The sequence below is a fragment of the Geospiza fortis genome, unplaced genomic scaffold (assembly GCF_000277835.1).
Source record: "Geospiza fortis unplaced genomic scaffold, GeoFor_1.0 scaffold112, whole genome shotgun sequence".
Lineage (NCBI taxonomy): Eukaryota > Metazoa > Chordata > Aves > Passeriformes > Thraupidae > Geospiza > Geospiza fortis.
Window position 1 is genome coordinate 17,283,566 of NW_005054298.1, and position 20,311 is coordinate 17,303,876.

Here is a 20,311-nt window from a genome sequence, read left to right on the forward strand (position 1 = left end):
GGCCGCCGATCCGCAGTCATTTTTTTAAACCCCGGGCCGTCCCGCTCTCCACTCACACAAACCAGCAGCACAGGGCCTGCCCCGGGAAAAAAAACATTTATTTCTTGAAGTAAGCCCTTGGGAGCCTTAAAAATGGCTTTGGCAAAGTCTTGGAGAGCAAGGAGACAAAGAAACCCCCTCCTCCTCCTCCTCCCCAGCTGCTGCTCCCAAACTAAGGGCGGCAGCCTTTTGTAGTAACAACTCTGTAATCCACTCAGAGCATGGAAACTCAAAATACAAATCAGTTTGTGCAATACATCTTTATTTTAATTTTTTTTTTAATCTTTGCAGTCATCTTGGAGTAATCATCATGTAAACAGTAGGATGGGATGGGATTACATTGAGTTGTATGCAAATAGTTCTAGAACACCTCAACGATTATGACAAGGCATTATAAATAACTTCTCTTAACAATATATATTTGCCATTTTCAGTACATTAAAGAGCTGCCACTTATCTAGGATTAACTAGGAAGTAGTTTAAAGTGTAACCTCTGAGAAACATGTCTCCAAATGTGGAAGTCTTTCTAAGGTTCCCTAACTCCATAACATCTATGTCACAGGTTAAGCAGAGGGCTACTTGGGTTGAAGTGTTTTCTTTGTAATAGAATTTTACTTGATCATTGCACAAAGCCCTATTATTTTCACTCCACCTTGGTATTTAGCAGAACTTCAAATAAAGCTTCAGTTCCATTCTTCAAGTTTTTATTCACTTTTATGAAATTGGTTTTAAGGGTAAGTCAGATCAGAGATGGACACAGTAAGCATTCTACCTTAACAGCGGTTCACAGTAGCTCTAGCTCATAGACTCCCCAATAAAGCATAGCCAAAATACTCTAACACCTTTGCTACTGTATATCCCCTCCTCGCTCAGATAACTATATATATTTATATTTATTGTACCATATGTATGGTACTTCTAGAAAATGGAGATTATTTATATAAGCAGCCTCAGGCACATTCTTAAAACATTAATATCTGCAAGGCACCTCCCACTCCCTTGAGGATCAGTTTGTGGATTGTTTTTTTGACACACAACCAACAAAAGCTTGCTAATGCCGGATCAAATTATTTCAAAAAACCCCTAGAAGTTACTAAATACTTCAAAGACATACCTGAAACTTTTTTAAATAGTGGGAGATTAACTGCAAATAGCACATAATCAAGTGAAATAATTTTCTTATTACTAGTATGTGTAATGCATAAATATATGAAAAATAAAATTCACAGTCTCTTTTTAAAACTAGAATTCAAGTTTGGCTAATATTTCTAAACTTTTATATGTATGTTAATTTCTAAATGTAACAGAACAGAGACAGTATTATCAACCACAAGTACAGGTAAAATAGTATCACTCAAAGTCTATGAAAGAAGTAAGCTTGGTAGAAAGTTCCTTTTGTAACCAATAAATACAGCCACCTGAGAGCATTTCCACAGGCTTTTCACTTTGGGGGAATCCAAATCAACTTCTAAGAGACATTTAGGAGCATTTTGAACGTTAACAGCAGCGGTGTAGCTGTGGGCTTTGCTTGTTCTGACTTTGTGAATTGCTAGATAATGAAGCAGAACTCAGTGTGTGGTGCATTAATTTTCCTTTGCATCTAAGCTGGCTTTTTCGCAATCTCACAATTCGGCTTGGGGTCAAGGGACAGACATCAGCTGACACTTAACTGAGCAAAACCAATCAGTTTCACTTCATCAGGAATCTCAGTGCCATCACAGCCAGAGGCCTGCAAGTACAAACAGAAATGTTTAGTATATCATGCTGCAAAGGAGCATTTGACAGCCAGGATATAAATTTTCCCCATATCGCCCAGTCAGCAAACAGCTTGATTGAAGGAAAGCTTTTAGACTGCTTCATGTGGCCTCAGTCAGCATGCAAACAATTGCATCCTTAATTTTAGCAAACTCTTGTAGTCAATATTAAAAATTATGGAAAAAAAATACTTGAAAATGGACACCGAAATATCCAAAATCTTTAAACCAAACTTTCCAGACTAGAGCCAAATTTGCTTTTTCATGGGAGTAAACAGTTTTACTCATCAAGAGCATCTAATATACATGTATAGAATCCACTTTTTACCACTGTGCTGTACACAGCAAATGTCTCATGAGTCCAGCCAGCAAGTTAGTTCACCAACCAACTGAATTTTTAAACAAGAAACTGAAGCAGTCTTCAGTAAAATAGTAAATACTAGTATTTGCAAAAGGACAGCTCCCTCCCGACAGTACAATCTAGTACTTAAAACTGTACAGTTTAGATTCTTCAGTAAAGCCTGTCACAAAACAAACTGGCACAAGTGATCAGTTCATTTTTCATATATAACAGAAAGAATATAAAACCACTTTGCTCAGAACTAAACAATTACTTCAGACCTCTTTTAGAAAAAATATGCTGGAGGCAGAGTATTTCTGTTTTGATTTTCAAACACCAAAGTTGCTTCTCTAGGACAAAAGTAACATTTTAAATAAAGGGGTTTATATATTTTTTATCTATATGGTAGATAAGTCAAAATATTAATAGAATTTGATTAAAAGTGTGCAATGCTAACTTACTTATGACAGATGCCTTCACATTCTTTTGCATATCACAAAATATCCAACAGAACAAGCTTTTGATCCTTTTTTGCATTAGTAGCAGTTGAACCCTTTAATAGAACTGGTCTGTGAACATGTGCTGTAAGGTCAAGAGCTCTCAGATTGTGCATAGAAGGTGCACTGACACAATCCTTTGAATTTTCATGACCAGAAATACAACTGTGTTGACACTTGTAGAAGTATTACATCAGGCTACTCCTTCAAATTTACTTTGAGCAGACTCCGAGAACAGAAGTTCTCTCTTCAGATAGTATCTCACATCTCTTATTCCACAGAAGCAGCAAGTTAAAGGTCTGAGATCATCACTCCTGGTTACTATTCAGATATCTGACTCAGTAATGCATACAAAGATATGAGAACTCTCTCAATAGGCAACAATTCATGTAGCAACTTCACTATACAATGCAGAAATAAGCAGAAGTAGAACATATATTGAATTAATCCAAGGAGAAAAATAAATTAGAATACTTCTTGTTATGGTCTTTCCCTGTGAAAATAGGAACTAGTGCAGGAAACTTAGGTCAAAAGTATGAGGAAGAAACTAAGGTTAAAAATTAACCTCCAGAATTCCTATCTATCCAGTGGAACTTACCTACAGCAGGGACAAAGACATTGATTTTGGATTGTCTACAAATACTGAGTATGGTAAGAAGCAAGATGATATCAGCATTCACTTACTGGAATCTGAAATTCTATGTGACATAAACCACAGCAATAAATCCAACTGAATCACCAAAAAAAATAGAAAAAATATCCCAACCTAAATTTTCAAGTGGATTTATTTTCAACATACATAACCTGGATACCATGGGATATTACATTTTGGAATCACAAGTCTCTATTTTAAGTGTGGGAATGAGAAACCCGGGCTTCTCAGAGCCTCTGGAGTATCTGTTACCTAATGCTCTTGGTGAGATGTCATTTACTACACAATAAAGCCAAGTCAGATGTTTAGACAGCAAGAGCACAGATCAGCTGCAAAAATAAAAGCAGTAGTTTTTAAGCTATATTTATAGCAAAGGCCAGAGAAAAAAATGAGTTTGAGTTGAGTGTCTTTATTCCCCTATCCCAACCCCTTCTCACAAGGAATGTGGGAGTTCAGGGGATTTCACTGGATTGAAGAGGAAAAATGAGTTCAAATGAGTCAGCTAAAACTCCTCAGATCTGTATAAAGAATGACATGGGAAGAAGAATCTTGAATTAATACATCATCATCAATTAGGTCTAAAAATGGCTCTCCACAGCAGCTGCTTTTATAAACAGAGCTGTGATTCTGGAGACCTGCTTATCTAACAGACATTCAGTCTAGTCTCTCATGTGACTGAGTCACTATCAGCAAAAGGTGCTCAAAGCTAATTGGTATTTACATAACTAATAATTCAGTAGTCTTAGGTATATACAATTTTCAACTTCATTTTAACAATAAATAAAAACAAACACAGCACATCAATTCTGGCTCAAGATTTTGCAATTTAAATTTTTTAATATTAAATTAAATCTATCACACTACAATTGATATTGACCAAAATTAAGGACCCATGGTCCAGTGTACAAAATGCAGCACAGAAAGAAGTCCCAAGCCCCAACCCAGGGTCTGATGACATACATACAGAAGACAAAAAGAGGTAGAGAAGCAGAAACAACAATAAAATACAGTGGGAGAAAGACCAACACGCAGGGGTGGATGGTCAACTGAAAGAAGGTTGAAAAGAACTAAGGAGAAGTAAGCAGTGGAGAAGGTGACCTGTGTGCAAGAAAAATGGGGGCAGGTGTTTGAACAAATGGGATTGGAACAATATGTCCATCAACAGAGGACACTTCAGCCAGGGTAGAGCTCAGGGGGTGGGGGTGAAGGAGTGTAAACCTAGCTATTGCAGTTTTCTCTGCTTTACTTGTTTCTTCAATTCTTCCCAGGGGTTTTCTTACTGCAGCTTCTCACCTAAACCTCAGGCTGCCTCAGAACTCATGTGACTGAACCTCCTTCCCCATGCAGTTATGGCACTGTCCTGTCAAAACGGGGTTTCAGCTTTTTCTCTAATACATGGAAATTTCAGTCACTTTATATGGCAACACATTTATTCAACAAAGTATCTGTAACTGAGATAGAATCCAGATTCTTATGTGAATATTTTGATAATTTGTTTGTTTCTTCCATTGATGCTTTTACTTACCAACTTAAAAGTCAATGTTTTCAAGGCCTTGGGATCATCTACTATCTTCTGTAAGTTAGCAGCAACTGTAAAAAAAAGTCAAAAAACATGATTTACAGAAAATTGCATTCAACTTGACATCAACACTTTTGTTGAATCTTCTACTTAATTCTACACATATATGGGTCTGTAAATTACCACTTGAATCATTTAATCCCTCTCTAGCAGTTGTTTCAGAGGACAATTGGGCTGCCATAAATCCTACTTCCGTTCTTTCAGGGTCACTGATACTTTGTGACTATGTGAACTGATTCAGTTGCATGTTTCTGCATGATTCATATTGCATGTCTTTAGGAAGGGCAGCCTTTCATTTAATGTCAGCCTGCTGTGGAACAGCTAAGGCAAGTCAGTGTGCTGCTGGGCTATTCCCCCAGGAGCAAACCTTCCAGCTGCCCTTAGGCAGTTACTGGCAAAGGTATTATTAGTGCTTTTGCAAACAGCAGCCCATGATCAGCAAGTTTTTAATGAACTGGCATACAGTTGGCTAAGGGGCATCAGGGATGTATTGCGTCTTTAAAAACCCTAACCCCACTCCTGGATTGTTTCTTTACCAGGGAACAGATTAAAAATTTCCGAGTAAAAATAGAAAAATTGGATTTTTAATATATGTAAATAGTTAATGTTAATTACTTCGTTGTTGTTACTTAAACACTGTATCAGAAATGAGTGGTATTTTAGATGGTTATCATTCCTCAAGAAAGCGGAGAACAATGCTCAGGCAAAGGCTATGGGACACAGTTTTATTTATTCACTTGTTTTTACTTTTAATATGAACTCAAGTCAGAGACTTTTACATATTAAGTATGCTTTATTTTTGTTTTTCTGATGGACCATAGCTACAGTGGGACATGTGTAATCAAATAGAAGATTAGGAGGATTTAAGGGCAAAATGTCACATATTTTCAGGCTATGCTTGAAAATGAGAAAAGCAGACCTAAAAAGAGTCCACAGTATTAGGATACAAGTTTACATTAAGAATAGTCACACCTGCAGTTTTCTTCAGAGAGATCTTTTCAATTTTAATCGTACATATTCAGCATTTTTAAGTACAACTAGCATTTCACCTCTGACTTTGGTAGTGTGTTTTACATTTTCTGGCCTTTACAGAAAGGCAATAGAAATCACTCAGCCAAAATAATGTCATTAATCACAGTCAATCAAGCCACCATGAATGCAAATCCTCTCAAAAGCCTCCTCTTTCTGCAATTTCTGAAAGCATATATAATTATCATCAACTAAGAGCCAAGTAAGTATTTGCACATACTTATCTAGCAAAACCATACCATCCTGCTGGTATCTTTTTCATTTTTCTAACTACTTGCTTTTGTTTCACTAGGTCTGGCCCTTATTTAGACCACAAGGGCAAAAATTAGAGGCACCTGTCTGAATTTGGACACTTAAAGTCAGTATTTCAGGAAACTTTAAAATATGGTTCATTACCTTCAGGGATGAGACAATCATTACTCTTTTCACCTTACTGCAAGCTCAACCTTCTAGGACCTCAGTAAGTACATAGCATTGGATGTGTCCCTCTGCACCTAAACTGTTTAAAATCTGGGTTCAAGTGGTAACTGAAGTCCTTTGGAGCCTGATGAAGTCACCTAAGAAAAACAACCCATAGACTGCAGGTGTCCATGGCATCCCTAGTTTGCTAGATTCCAGTGGAAACAGAGCCTCTAGCACAGGCAGGAGAAGCCATCCAAGCAGGTGAAAGTCCTTCCTGAATGCCTGCAGTCCCTTCCAGTTATTTCTCCAGAAGGTCTGGGGATCCCATAAAGTGAAGACATGCTCAGAATTATAAATACAACAACATACTCTACAGTTGAATACTCATCCAACTTTAAATGCAATTAAAGATATCATTTGCAGTAAATATAACTGACTTACCACTCCTGTAAATATATTTCTGAAAATTTAGGATTATTACTAAACCTACACAGGTTGGACCACTAAGTATGCAAATTTCCCCCAAAGACACCAAAAAAATTCATGCCAGGCATACCCTCGTGACAGTAAAGAATGCTTTCACTTACAAGCAGTTGCTGTTACTGTTCAACCCTATACAGAATTAATTGTCACTTTAGGCAAGTAAAAAAACCCAATTATTTTTAAGTGGAACTATTAGGCTTTATAGATTAAAATCTCCTCCAGCTACTGGATTTAGGCTCTTCTCATTCAGGAAAATTATTTACAAGGCCAAGACTCACTAACCCTCCTAGTACAGTTCACGTGCAAAGTTCTAATTTGGCTTAAATACAACAAATTATACTAAAGTTTCTAAATGCTCAGTTTCTAAATTAACTCAATCACATCTGCAAACTATAGTGAGGAAAATAACCATCCCATTCTCACCACCTTTCCCCACCCCACAGTCCCAACAATTCTTGTGTTGCAAGTTGGTGAACAAAATCAATTTAATACAGTAACACTCACCCTAAAGTGAAAAGGAGTTTCATACTAGGACTTTCTAGAGAGGCAGGAATTGTTTTCTCTACTGGTACTTAGATTATTTGGAAAAGTGAAGAGCATTGTAAAATACATGTCTCTTTACACCTTATCTCTAAGTTAAGTATACTGTAGTTCCTATTGACAAAGCCATTTTTCTTTGAAATAATCTGAAGTCATGCCTTGGATGCTGTACTTGTGAAATTCATAGATTAGCCCCTGCAAGCAGCACTAATTGATAATTAAACTCCTGTTGGGAATTCACTGTTTCTACAAGACCTGGATATCCTATACTCTTTTTATTTTGCAGAATGTTTTCTCAATATGTTGTGGCCGTGCACAGAAGAAGGAACATGAACAAAAAAAAATTAAGTGGTGATGGAAAAATCTTTGCCAGCAGTAACCTCAGGTAAATAGAGTATACTTCAAATCATGCCTTGGAGTAAAAGTTCTCTTTAGACATTAGCAGCAGTTAGGACAAGAGGCTTTTTGTTGTTTACAACAATAAATGAGGTCCTGTTAACTTTCTTCAGAAGGCTTCTGAAGGACATGTAATCAACCTACACACCACAAATCATTCCAGGTTCTTTTGCAGGTTTTGCTCAGTGACAAATGGTTGTGCCACTCTGACAAAATAAGAGTCTGCACTTGCAGAACATGCAATAGGAGAAAAGGTCAAACCCAGCATATAAATATACAGAACACAGGGTGTTAATTGCAGATGGAATAAATTTTAAAAACCCATATAACTAGAGGCTTTTGCATGTATATAATACAAATTACTTACTCTTTGTTATATTACAATTTTGGCCAACAACATAAATTACAATTTTTAAATCAGTGATTGGTATGAAGTAACAGAACAAAAAAAGGCCCCCTTCAAGATCTTATAAATACAAGATAATAACAAAACTTTGGGCAGTCTCAAACAGCTGTTTTTCTTCTGTGATGTGACAAAGTGCTCTCTCTCTGGTTACTTAAAATTCTTAACACGGCGTGAAACTTAACCCTAATGGCATCTGAAGAGGGAAAACTTCTGGAAAAGTTAAAATTAATGAGACAGTAAATAAAGCTATATGAAGTACAGTTAAACTATTTCCAGTACAATGCCCACCCAGCCAACTAAGCCAGAGCCATCTGGCATAAACACAGACACAAGCAGAATCTAAAGCTTGAGATGATATTTCTGGGGTGCTCTCAAAAGAATAATGATTCATCTGCTTTTCCATTTTGCAAAGAATGGATGGGTAACCTCGGAAATAGCTCATGAACTCATGCTTAGGTTCAAGAGTTTGCAAAGCTAGTGCATATTGTAATCCTGAAATTCAGATATGAGGAAAGGGAAGTATTATTCAGGCACAAAATTACTGTCACCAAAAAAAGAGAAAAATTATAACCTTGGAGAAAATGAAAAATATTTTTAATAAGTTAGAAGTGAAATATTTTTTATGTAGTCTAAAACTCAGTCCATAAAAAATAGCTACCTTCAACTGCTCCCTACTTCATCAACAGTACGGCTGTTAGAGAAGACAAGCTCAAACCTCCACCTCTTCCCCAACAGTAGGCAGTTATTTTACCATTTTCATCCGATACACGGAGCTCACCATAATTAAATGCCTTGGGAGTCTGCTGGTTTGAGGATTAATGCTGTGTTCTCCTGTATAGGTCTTAGGACACAGGGTGCTTGAGTAGCAGGGAATACTTTTAAGTGGAATTATCACTCCTAAAAATTCAGCTACAGGCAGGGTTTTGCTCCAAAGGGCTGAATTTATTATGCATGCTCTTGAGGCCATTTCACATATTGCAAGATGTTCATTGCAATCTATGCACTCATTTATATTTCATACTACACAGTGGTTTTCATGCATTTGCAAGTTCAGAATGAAGTCAAAACTAAGTTTTAAAACCTAGATAGTACTGTATTATAGTATATTATACAAACAATGAAAACAATCAGTTTTTAGAGCTTTTGGTAACAATTCCTCCAGATCTCTATCTTGTTATTATCTAAGAGTTCACCAACTGTCTGCCTTGAAAGATTAAACGGCTCTTCAAAGGGAGATCAAAAAGGTCACTTAAGTGTAATGTGATTCCATTAGTTCAACCATTCAGGATGCTATGAAAAAATCCCTTCAGTTGCTCAGTAGCAAGGAAAATGCTAAAGCATTTGAAGATCTGTGGCAGCTAACCAGCAAGTGTTTATTGCTAAAGGACTGCAAGGACCTAGACATGATTCTTGTAAGTAAGAAATAAGAGAAAACAGAAAGATCAACAGCAAACTTGGCTTCTCCTCTGAGAAAGCTACTGGACACTGATATGGCAGAAGCATTAAAAACATTTAGAAATGTATTATTTATGAAGAGTGTGTCATTAGGAATTTATCAAAGAGAGATTAAGGCTCACAAATTTGTCTGAATTCTCAAAGTGCGTTGCTGAATCAGTAGATATAGATAAAAGACAGTGGAAATTATCTCCATTTCAACTTTTGATACTATGATAATTTCTTACACCTTGATTTGCAGCTTGACCATCAGAAAACACAGCTTAAAGAGGGCAGGTACAGGACAAGAGAAGGCCAAAGCAGTTCTGCTTTGAAAGGAACACAGAGACTGGAAATGGTCTCCTACAGCATCCCTGTGAACAGGGATCCTAGTGAACAACTTCTACCTGCATTTTTCACAATTTAAAACAATTATTAACACCACTTGAAATCTGTGGTTCATATGAGTTCTGAGCCCCAATACGGTATTAATTTCTTATTCCATACAGACATCCTAGGTTTAGGCTGGTTCATGTAATTTTCGACATTAAGGATATTAAACAGCATTTGGCACCAGGCCATTTTGTTCCAAAAGAAAAAAAAAAGAAAAAAAAAGAGAGAGGCTTGGTTGGGACCAAAGCTTTAACAACTAACCAATTACCCTAGGTTATTCAAATGAATGGCAGAGACATCAGGGGGGATATTCCTGATTGACTTCTACCCACAAATAAAGACTTTCAATATTTACCCTTGCTCAAACTGAAAAAAAAAAAATCTCAACACATGTACAAAATAATAGCAGACTTGAATGTCTTCATATTAAGTGAATTAAGATCAATTAACATGGAGTATTGATATCCAGGGGTCACAGGCAAAAACTGGAAAACTGAGGCTTGGTAAAGTAATATAGAAGTTGTAATTTTCCTTTAGGTAACCAATGGAAAAATTCGCATCCAACAGAAGCAGTATATTTTATAAAACAGGAGTACTGTATCCAAATAGAAAGTGACATAAGTTAGTGCTAGAAATCCACCTATATCAATTTTAATAACACATTATTAGCTCCAGAATTCTCAATTACTTAGTATGGCTATCTGATTCCAAGGAAACATTTTATATTCTACAGTCTGTGAGAAGAGGAAAAAAAAAGAAAAAGACCATAACTGTGACAATTGGTTTTATTGATAATTTAAAATATTAATTGTAGAACTGGGAAATTGTAGCTTTTCCCAGAAACTTATAAAAAATGAGAGTTGATATTTCAAATTGATTTTTCTTCCCCCAAAGGATGTGAAAAATGCTTAGAATAACCACTGCATATTTAAAACAAACTAAAAGGATAAGTAAACAAAGTAAAAGGATATTCTACTTTCCTCTCTAAAAGGATAAATGGAATATATTTGGGTAATTAAATACCTATGTATTTCAGACCTTGATTCTTCATGTGCCTAATGGAGTAGATTATTTAGGAAGGTGAGGGATGAGTATATACATATTTCATCACTTCCCCTTCATTTTGAGGATCCTGAGCATTATAGACCTCAGTCTATTCTCAAATGAACATTTATAATAAAAATTTAGACCTGCTGCCCAACACTGCTATTAGGGCTATTTAACAAGCCTGAGATATTACTGTGAATTGTTCTCTTAAATTCTCTATACAAAGGAATGAGAGTACTAGGTTGAAAAAATCATTTCCCTATGACTGAATGTAGAAATTAAGTGCTAGTTTTCAGACACAGGTTTTGGCAGCAGTCAAGCAATCATCAAGATAGTAAAGACAGCTCTAACAAGAATCTTCATCACACTGGATTAGATCTGAAATATAGGTCTATGCAGAAATAAGGCAGGTCATATTCTGCTATGCATATTATTACTTTGCAATCTCCTTTCCCTATCAGGTCTTCACAAGTCCTCCTGTCCCAAGTTCAGCTATGAATTATAGATAATGTTCTGACAAAACTATTAAGAAGATGAAATAGCAGCCAGGCTACTTCAATACCTTGTATCTGAAACTTGAAACAAGAAGAATACATTTAGAAAAGACTCCCTGATGTGCTGAAGTTCTGAAATAGGATACATCTAGTTTGAAGAAACTCAATAAATCCTTATTTTGACATACTAGCCCCTGGCATACAAGTGAATGCCAAGGAAATAAAGAACAGCAAGTAAATTACTATTGAAAACAGGAACATTACATACATTGGTGCTTTTGCAATTTCTGATTCAAATTCACAATTGTTTTTGTTTTGTTTTCTTCTTAACTAGAAAGGAAAGTCATTAAAACTTTGATTTAAATCTATGAGGAGCAGAGAGTTTATCACTTACTGTATCAGGCAAAACTCAAACTAATCCCACTAATAACCACATGGATTAATTCCTCATTTGCACATTTAAGTAGGAACCGGCGGACTGCAGGTTGAAAAAAGGAACTTTCTTTGAAGGCAGTTGTCAATTCTACCTTTTTTTTTCTTTAAAATAACTAATAATTATTAGTTCTTTTATCATGGCTGTAAGACAGGGACATTCACTATGACACATGAACACACATTTGTATGTGTGAAGAATAATTTGCACACTTGGAGAATTTCTTATATCACATATTTATAGTTCTGCTATAAACCACAGCAACAGCGATTATTCACCTAACACAAGGTTTTTTGCACCTTGAACTTTTACATTTTCACCACACTGAAAATTCATCACGGTGGAACTTCCGTAAAACCTGCCAGCTTCACACAATACACTTCCTCCAGCGCACCTTTTACATCCAACATAGGAAGTCTAAAATAACTTAGGTGCAATTAGACACAAAAATTCATTAGCTGCAGGTGCACCTCAAGCTTCCAGAACTCCTGGCAGTCTCATCATTATGAGTCACCCTTCAGTGCATTAGCTCTAAATGAGCCAGATGTGTTGAAATATTTAAGTCCTTGTTAAAGTCCCCAGGGATTTTAGAGATATTCTTCCACTTGTAATGTATTTGCGTATCTTGCTAAAGAGATACTGAGTTATGTACACATGTTGAAGGCACACAGGTTTCTACAAAATGCCTGAAAATAGAGTCAGGCTTTCATTAAATCTATATGTTTTCTTTCTGAATAATATATTAAAAGTAAACACAAAGTATTTAGTCTATCTAATTTAGTTGAAATTAATTTGTAAGAATCTATAAAGGCATTTTCTCATTAGAAAGTTTATGAGTAAACTGAGCTTTGGAATAAATAAAACTGTGATACATTTAATCAAAATTCAGTTATTTAACTCAGTTTGAACCATAAGTAAAACAAACAATTTCTAAAAAATTTCCTAAATATTACAAAAATCACTGCACCTCAAAATATCACTGATATTAAATGACAAACCTAAGGGGACTTCAAATGGCAGTGCAGTTCCAGTTAGCCACCCATACTGCTCTTTGAGCACAAAAATGTATGCAGTGTCTTCCACTCATACAGCTCTATCCCATTTCCTAACTGCAGTAAGATGAGCTGGAATTAGTTAAACAAAAGTCATCACTTCATTCAGTTTCAAAGATGACTACTCTAAAAAGACAAAGTAAAACAAGGTATAAACAAATGCAGAGCAAAATTTAGGAAAGCAAAAGGATATTTACTGTGTAAGTCCATGGCTTTTCTAGGAATGTGGATTATCAGTGCCACCATAAGCTAACTGTACAAACTGCACATTTCTTGATGGCATGGACATCAAGGCTTTTATTTATTCAGTATTCAGGAAGGGAAGGGGGTGGTGGTTATGTATATACTGCAATTTAGTAATTGTAAATACACCTTCAGGTTCTGAAATTTAAGCAAGGACTCCAGAAAATTAACTGTAGTCTAGGACTTCATTGTAATTATATGCATATTGTATATACCAGTGGAGTAGGACTGTAACTATCAACTGTTGATATGATTTGAGTTTTCCTTATGGTATCAAAAATATAATGAAGCATTACCTGATGAACATTTACCAGCTAATATACATGCATTGCATGCAGAGACACATTATCTCAAAAGGAATTTTGAAAATATTCCAGATCTGATTTAACATAGATATTTCTGCATAAAAACACCTCATCAGCAAGATACCACTGGCTCCAAGGCTCATTCCCCTCTGCAAACACAAACTCTAGTCTGCTTTTAAACAAATCTCTATGCTGATTCCCATGGTCTAGGGACGTTCTGTGAAACAATGCTAAAGGAAAAGAAACCAGCCAATCAGAGCCAAACCCAAATATCAAGCTGGGATTTTTCCTTTTCTGCAGAAGAGGTAGCTGAACTTCACGTACATCAGAAAGGAAATCTTCCTGGGAACCCTGTGTTAAGTGAAGCCAATCCAGCAAGATTCAAAAGTTGAAGCTAGTTGATGCTTCGAAGCAAATTCCAGAGAACTTAAGGTGTCAGCTTTTAAATTCCACTCACTAACAACTTCAGCTCACACATGCCATGGCCATACTTCCAAAACAGCACTTGCTGACTCGTATTTAAATGTCTTTTCAGAAGATCAGCTATTATGCCAATAAATTGTTGAGTTCAACATAAAAACAGGTATTTTCACCTTCCTCTTTTGTCCATGTCTCTACATGTTTTAACATCCATGAGAAGAATCTACAGGAACAACTTTCATGAGACTATCTCAGAACCTTATTTTCATTCAGGTTACAGAGGCTGAATTTCTGCCTGCTTCAGCTAAAAAATGAAAGGTAATTTATCACCTGCTTTCAATCTGGAAACTAAGGGAATCAATTCTTCTGGTAAAGAAGGTTAACCCAGCTCTTCTATACTATTCCCTTCTTCCTATATAGGAAGATTTTAAACCTTTTGAGTGAACAAGATGCTAATGTAATTTTACACAGAAAATTAGCTTTGTAAGCAGATTTACATTTTAAACACCATCTGCTCTCATATATGACCTCTGGCTTTAAACTAAAACACTTCTTAAGATTGCACTGTTACAGTGAAATATTCTAACAAAGTGCAAATTTAATTTTTTACCTAATTAAAAGCAAAATCACATTTTGCAGAAATCTTCCTTCAGTAAAATATGAAATCTGAAGTAATTTTCTAGGAAGGTAACAATGTCCAAACATATTTGAAAATTTCACAGGTGAAGCAGACACAAGATTATAACACAAATTCACTCAAGAATTTCTGCCTATGGTGCTTGAGGAAAGTTACATCATAAAAAACCCACCATATAAACTAAATAGAGATTAATATAAACTAAAAATAAATTACTGAAATTAAATACAGCTGATTCATTTCATTACATACCAGAAATTTTATTTCCTTAGATTTTTTTAGTACACAATAAAAGATAAAACATGAAAGTACAGAAGGAACCATCATAATCCTAAAAATCAAAGTCTGATGCAATTCAAAACAGGGACTAAGCAAGGAAGTAAACTGTTATCACTAGACAGTGTCTCTAACCAAGCCTGATAGGGAAAATCTTGTTTAAATATTTGTGCTTCTTCAAGGACCAAAATGCTATCACTGTGGGATGGGAATTTATCACATGAGGGACATCTATTTTCATTTGCTTTTCCCCCATCATGCCCCTTGCAAGATGATAACAAATCCCATTCATGCTGCCATTTTCACAGAAGTACTGACACTTTGCATTGAAATAGAATTTCGCAGCAAAGAGAAAATGAAGAAGGGAAAAGATTTCTCACTGGGTCCCAGCAGGACTTGTGCTGCAGCATCACCAGCTGTGACTCAGAGTGCCACCTGACTGCCCAGGCAGTCAAAAAACAATTCTTTTGTTATCCAGAAAAAAAAGCCTTTTTTTCTAAATGAAAATTCTGCCAGAAATATTATCAGCAGTATGGTAATGACATTTTTCATACTGGATGTTTAAATGACAACAAACCAAGGCCAAGCAACTCCTCTTCCTGAACCCTTAAAATAACTGTGCAGTAGAAGTGACTTTAGGAGTGCCTACAGCTTGTATCATCTGCAAGCCTCTCCAAAATACCTTTTCTTTAGAAATAAAGGTAAAAGATCAGATAAGAATTTTAGTTCTTAGATAAGCTAGAATTAATCTGTATTCTGATCATCAAAAAGCAAAAAGTACTTTTTTTTTGCTTCTCTCAGAAGGAATTTAACTACAAATGCAGTGAGAATGTATTTTAGATAATCTTCCAGGCAAGTAATGAACTTCTGGAGAGTGTAAAACACTCTCCATACCACTGAGGAGTTTGGTAAGGAAATCTTAACCTACTGATAAGAATTTGTTTTTGACCACAACACAAAAATTGACTTGGTTGTATTCCTCAATTCAGTTCTCCCTCATCTAGCATATACTATCCCCCTCTGATTTTGGTGACTATACATCTGCTGGTCTTGAGCATCCAGAAGAAAGGAAGAAGATGCAGAGAAATAAGCACTTCCAAATTAATCATCTTTATGAAGCACTGAATTTCAAGTAAAAAAAAAACAAACATTACTAAGCTGGAATAGAAAAATAGAGAAGCATCTTTCAGCCATCAGAAAACATTTCTGATTACCTTTTTTTTTTACCACAGAAATAACATCACTAGATGCAATTTCCATAGGTCCTGAACACTGCCTTGCTCCTCCTTCTATGAACCCAAACTGAAGACTAACTTCAGAGTTGCCAAAGCACACTCTGCAATATCCTACTGACAAATCATTTTATTGTTACACAAAAAAATGAAGTTATCACAAAAATGCTCAATCATAGACTTGTCAATAATCCTTCAGGATAAATATATTATATCACCCCTCTCAAACCACTGAAGAGATCTGACTTCCAAAAGCAATTCTTGGACTGGTATCAAAATTGCCTTGTTGATTGAACTATGCATACATGAAAGCAAAATTAGGGACAAAAAAAGATTTTCTGAAAAGCAGCATCAGAGAAAACATTTTTTCACATCCATTTAACACAAACTTGTCACAAGAGCATAATTGCAAACAAAAATGTAATTTACCTATAACTACATCATGGCCATCAACCAGGCCTGCAGAGAACAGCTCCTGAGAAACGCCATCTGCTGTGTCTGTCCAAAAGGTGAAAGGAATAAGCGTGAGAGTCCAGAAAAACAACAAAAAGTATCAGTCATCCAGTGCACTTCAACAAAAAATATATTTTCATTCCAAAACACCCAGGGAGGCAGGATTGAATTCAAAATTATCTTTAATTAGGAGGAAAAAAAGATAATTATCTTATCAGCCTCTGCACAGCAAATCACATCAGGTAATGACTTGATTCATTGCAAACCCCCTCCAGACCTCTCCTGGCCACCAGCACTTATCTAACTACATCCTTTTACACATTTTACAAGTTCAGTATCTTCACAACCAAGAAAATAAACTATGCTTTAGTGTGGTTTTCTTTTTGCCCTCCATTGTTCTGCATATCTAAGCAGAGACATAGTTGAGTAGGCTTTCTTGTTTGTTGCAAGTGGCATAAAGGACTTCCATGAACAGTTATTATTTTGAGATCTAGGGTTTAAATAGCTTTTAAGTATTGTGAATCAGGAAATTCAAAGCTTTGGATGGATTTCCTATGAACTGCTGTACCTGAGTGGGTGAATTCCTAAGTCCCTGTGACTAGCACTTACCCTGGATAAAGACCTTAGAAGGCTTAGATGTAAGGAGGCAGGAAGAGCAGGAACAAGCCTAAATTCCAGCTAAAGCTCAACTGTAATCTGGCCCCAGCACCAAACACCCTAACAGAGCTCATGCTTTGAGGCAGTTAAACAAAGTTTTATCATTTCCTCAAGAAACACACACAGGTGAAAAGCAAGGTAGCTGAGACAGCTGCAGTTTCTGGAGAGGAGAACCACAGCTGCCTTCTGGCTGTCTCAGTGACTGACTATAGGAACAGTCCTGGTCTATCCTCTTATTTTTGACCAAGCAGGAATTCTCAAATGGCTTAAGTAACTGCTTCCCAAGTAATTCTTCTGGCAAACCAAGATGTTCTGTGCCCAATCAAGTAACAGGCCTTTTTTGTTCTTACTCATTGCCAAAATCAACGAGAAAAGCAGGTAGACAGCACAGAATAAATCCATGCACAGAACTACTGCACATGAAAGATACTATGATTTACTGTGAAAGAGACACCTCTTCCAACCCAGCTTTAATTTTAGGTGAAAGCTCTTTGAAGGCTTCTCTAAATAAAGTGAATACTGACTTCTAAGGAATATAAAATAGGTTCATAGTTCAAAGGGTTGCAGTTTAACAAGGATGATACCTTCTTACTCAAAATATTAGCCTTCTGTGCATTTCATCCCAGTAATACTTGATTTTTTCAAACAAAGGCAAAGTACAAAGTTCTTACAGCTCTTAGCACTGGAAAGCCTACAGTTCTATAAGTAGGCAGTAGAGTTTAAAGTTTCAATACCAGAACTTCTTTCTGGTGATAATACCAAAGCTAGAGATATAGCTAAACTTTCAGCTGAAGATAGCATTTGAAAAATGGTGTGCACTTTATACTCATTAATAGACCATCTTTTATTATAAAAGGGAAAGAAACTTAAATATTACTACCATCACCACACACACTTTTATGGCTATTATATTCTATTTCCTACGATGTTTTCCAAATGTGAAAATGGAAATATTGCTAGGCAGGATCTTATATACCATATAGATCATTTCAATAAGACATGAAATTGATAAAAGTATACTGTGAATAAAGTTTTCTAATATATATATATTATGCAACCTTGCCACTAGAATTTACATACATTTACAATTCTTACTCCACTGAGGTTCCATATAAAGCTCTGCACAGTAGGAAACATTCCAGAGAGGCAGTCTGCATGAAGCATAAGCAGTAATCCATTTCTGAAATGCCTTTTTAAGCAGTAAGAGAATAATTCAGTTGCAGGAGCCTTACCTCTGCCTGGAGTAAACTCAAACCGTATGTCATTAAGTTCTTTCCTGGAGTTCCTGAAAAACAGTCAGTGCATACGTTAAAATGTAATGAAGAACAGAACAATTATTCAGTTCCTACACCCAAAGAATACCTCTGCCATTGACAACCACATTTTGTGTGTTTCCTTGAAAATACTGCTCTCCCAAAGTGCCCAGACTGGAAAGACTCCATTGCATTTTCATGGCAGTGTTTTGGGAAAACTAGCAGAAAAATATGCTTACGTTGAAAATGCATTCAGTACCATAAAGGATAAAATAAAGTCATCTGATAAATATTTTCCTTTTCATCTTCAAAAGACATTCTGCCATATTGACTCTAATAGTTCAACACAGTTTGAGTCAGATACCTTATCCTCCAAGGACAACAGAAAATTCACTTGGACTTAAAGCTCCCCAGTTGAGATCCCATTTATACAAAGCTGTTTAAGACACAAAGTATCCAGCAAATGTTACAGGCTGAAAAGTAGTGGTGATGCACAGTGTTTATAAGAGTAAATTCTTTACTCCAAATGAGTAAATTCTTTCACTGACCATCCTTGTCTCAGCAGTGGGGTTCCACCTACATATAAAATAGCAGTAAAATGTTAAATCCCAAGGTTTTTTGTCTTCCTGCTTGCCTCAAAGAGCGTTTTAACCAGTTCAGTGTGTGATACAGTCTTAAGGGAGTTAATAGTAACGTTACAGAATTCCTTTACAGCCTTACACTGTGCCCCATTCCATGCATGTGTACATTCATTCCATGCATGCTCCATTCCATGCATGTTTACAGCTTCAGGTTTAGTTAATAATTTCTTCCATCAACAAAACATTAGCCTCTGCAAAACAGACGTCCATCTCCTTTTTGGAAATGACAAGTCAGCTGAGCACAGGGAGAAACCTAATTGCTGTAGCCGGCTCTTTTTCTAATGAATAGCTCAATCCACTTGAAATGCTAATGGCAACAGAATGTGCTTTGCAGTTCATTATTCTTCTCCTCAGCAAGGAAACCGTATGCAAGCTCCTATTTCAGCATACCAGGCCATGAAGTCTTGCTGTGGGAAAACTAAGTCCAATAGGCAGGCATATTCAGCTGTGACTTACATCTATTACTGCTTGCTAAATACTTCTAGGAATATTACAGAGCCAAAACCAGCAACATGCAGAAACACAAAACCCAGAATGATTGGCAGCACACACAACAGCAAGAGAGCAAACCCTGGAAAATGAGTATGCCACATACAGTGCTTAAAATGAAAAGTACTCATTTACTGAATCTACTAAATGCTTCAAAGCTGAAGGAGTTTCAGGTTCCCAAAATTCTACTCTAAATAAAGAGCTATAGGAGTTTAAGATCACTAAGACAAAGCTGCAGATAATGAAGCTAGCCAGCTTCATTATCAGCTTCTCTCTCTCCCAGAAAAACATGAATGGCTTTCTGTTAAAACAAACAACAACAACAAAAAACATAAAAACCATCAACTTAAAGGCCTATCTCCAGGTCCCCTTTTGACAAAAACTGTTTTCCAAAAAAAAGGAAAATACACAAAAATTTAGCATTATTCTTAAATAAGAAATGTTCTGACTGAATGTCTGATGTAACTCAAATACTCATTTCCTGCGCACATTTCAGAAGAAACAAATCAAGTGAATAACTTTCACACCTTTGTAGCAGTAAACCAGTAGGTAGGAACTAGATGACCTTTAAGGTCTTTTCTAAGCCAAACCATTTTGATTCTATGAGGTTCTCCAATTATATCTTTCCACAGACCTCCCATAAGCAGAATATCTACCATATAAAAAGGCACCAAGCAATTATGAACTCTTATGAAAATTACCAGCTTCTCACAGCTGTTTGAAAGAAAAGCTGCT

General features: G+C 36.1%; 1 protein-coding gene across 1 annotated transcript in view; it reads right to left on the reverse strand.

The window, feature by feature from the left end:
* Positions 1-280: 280 nt before the first annotated feature.
* Positions 281-20,311, reverse strand: part of STK39 (serine/threonine kinase 39) — a 76,197-nt gene continuing 56,166 nt past the window's right edge. The window contains exons 16-19 of the mRNA XM_031058223.1: positions 18,426-18,478; positions 16,513-16,581; positions 4,808-4,872; positions 281-1,768 (exon numbers count right to left, since the gene is read on the reverse strand). Of these exons, the coding sequence (XP_030914083.1) occupies positions 1,694-1,768; positions 4,808-4,872; positions 16,513-16,581; positions 18,426-18,478 (262 nt within the window). The 3' untranslated portion in view covers positions 281-1,693. The remainder of the gene's footprint in view (positions 1,769-4,807; positions 4,873-16,512; positions 16,582-18,425; positions 18,479-20,311) is intronic.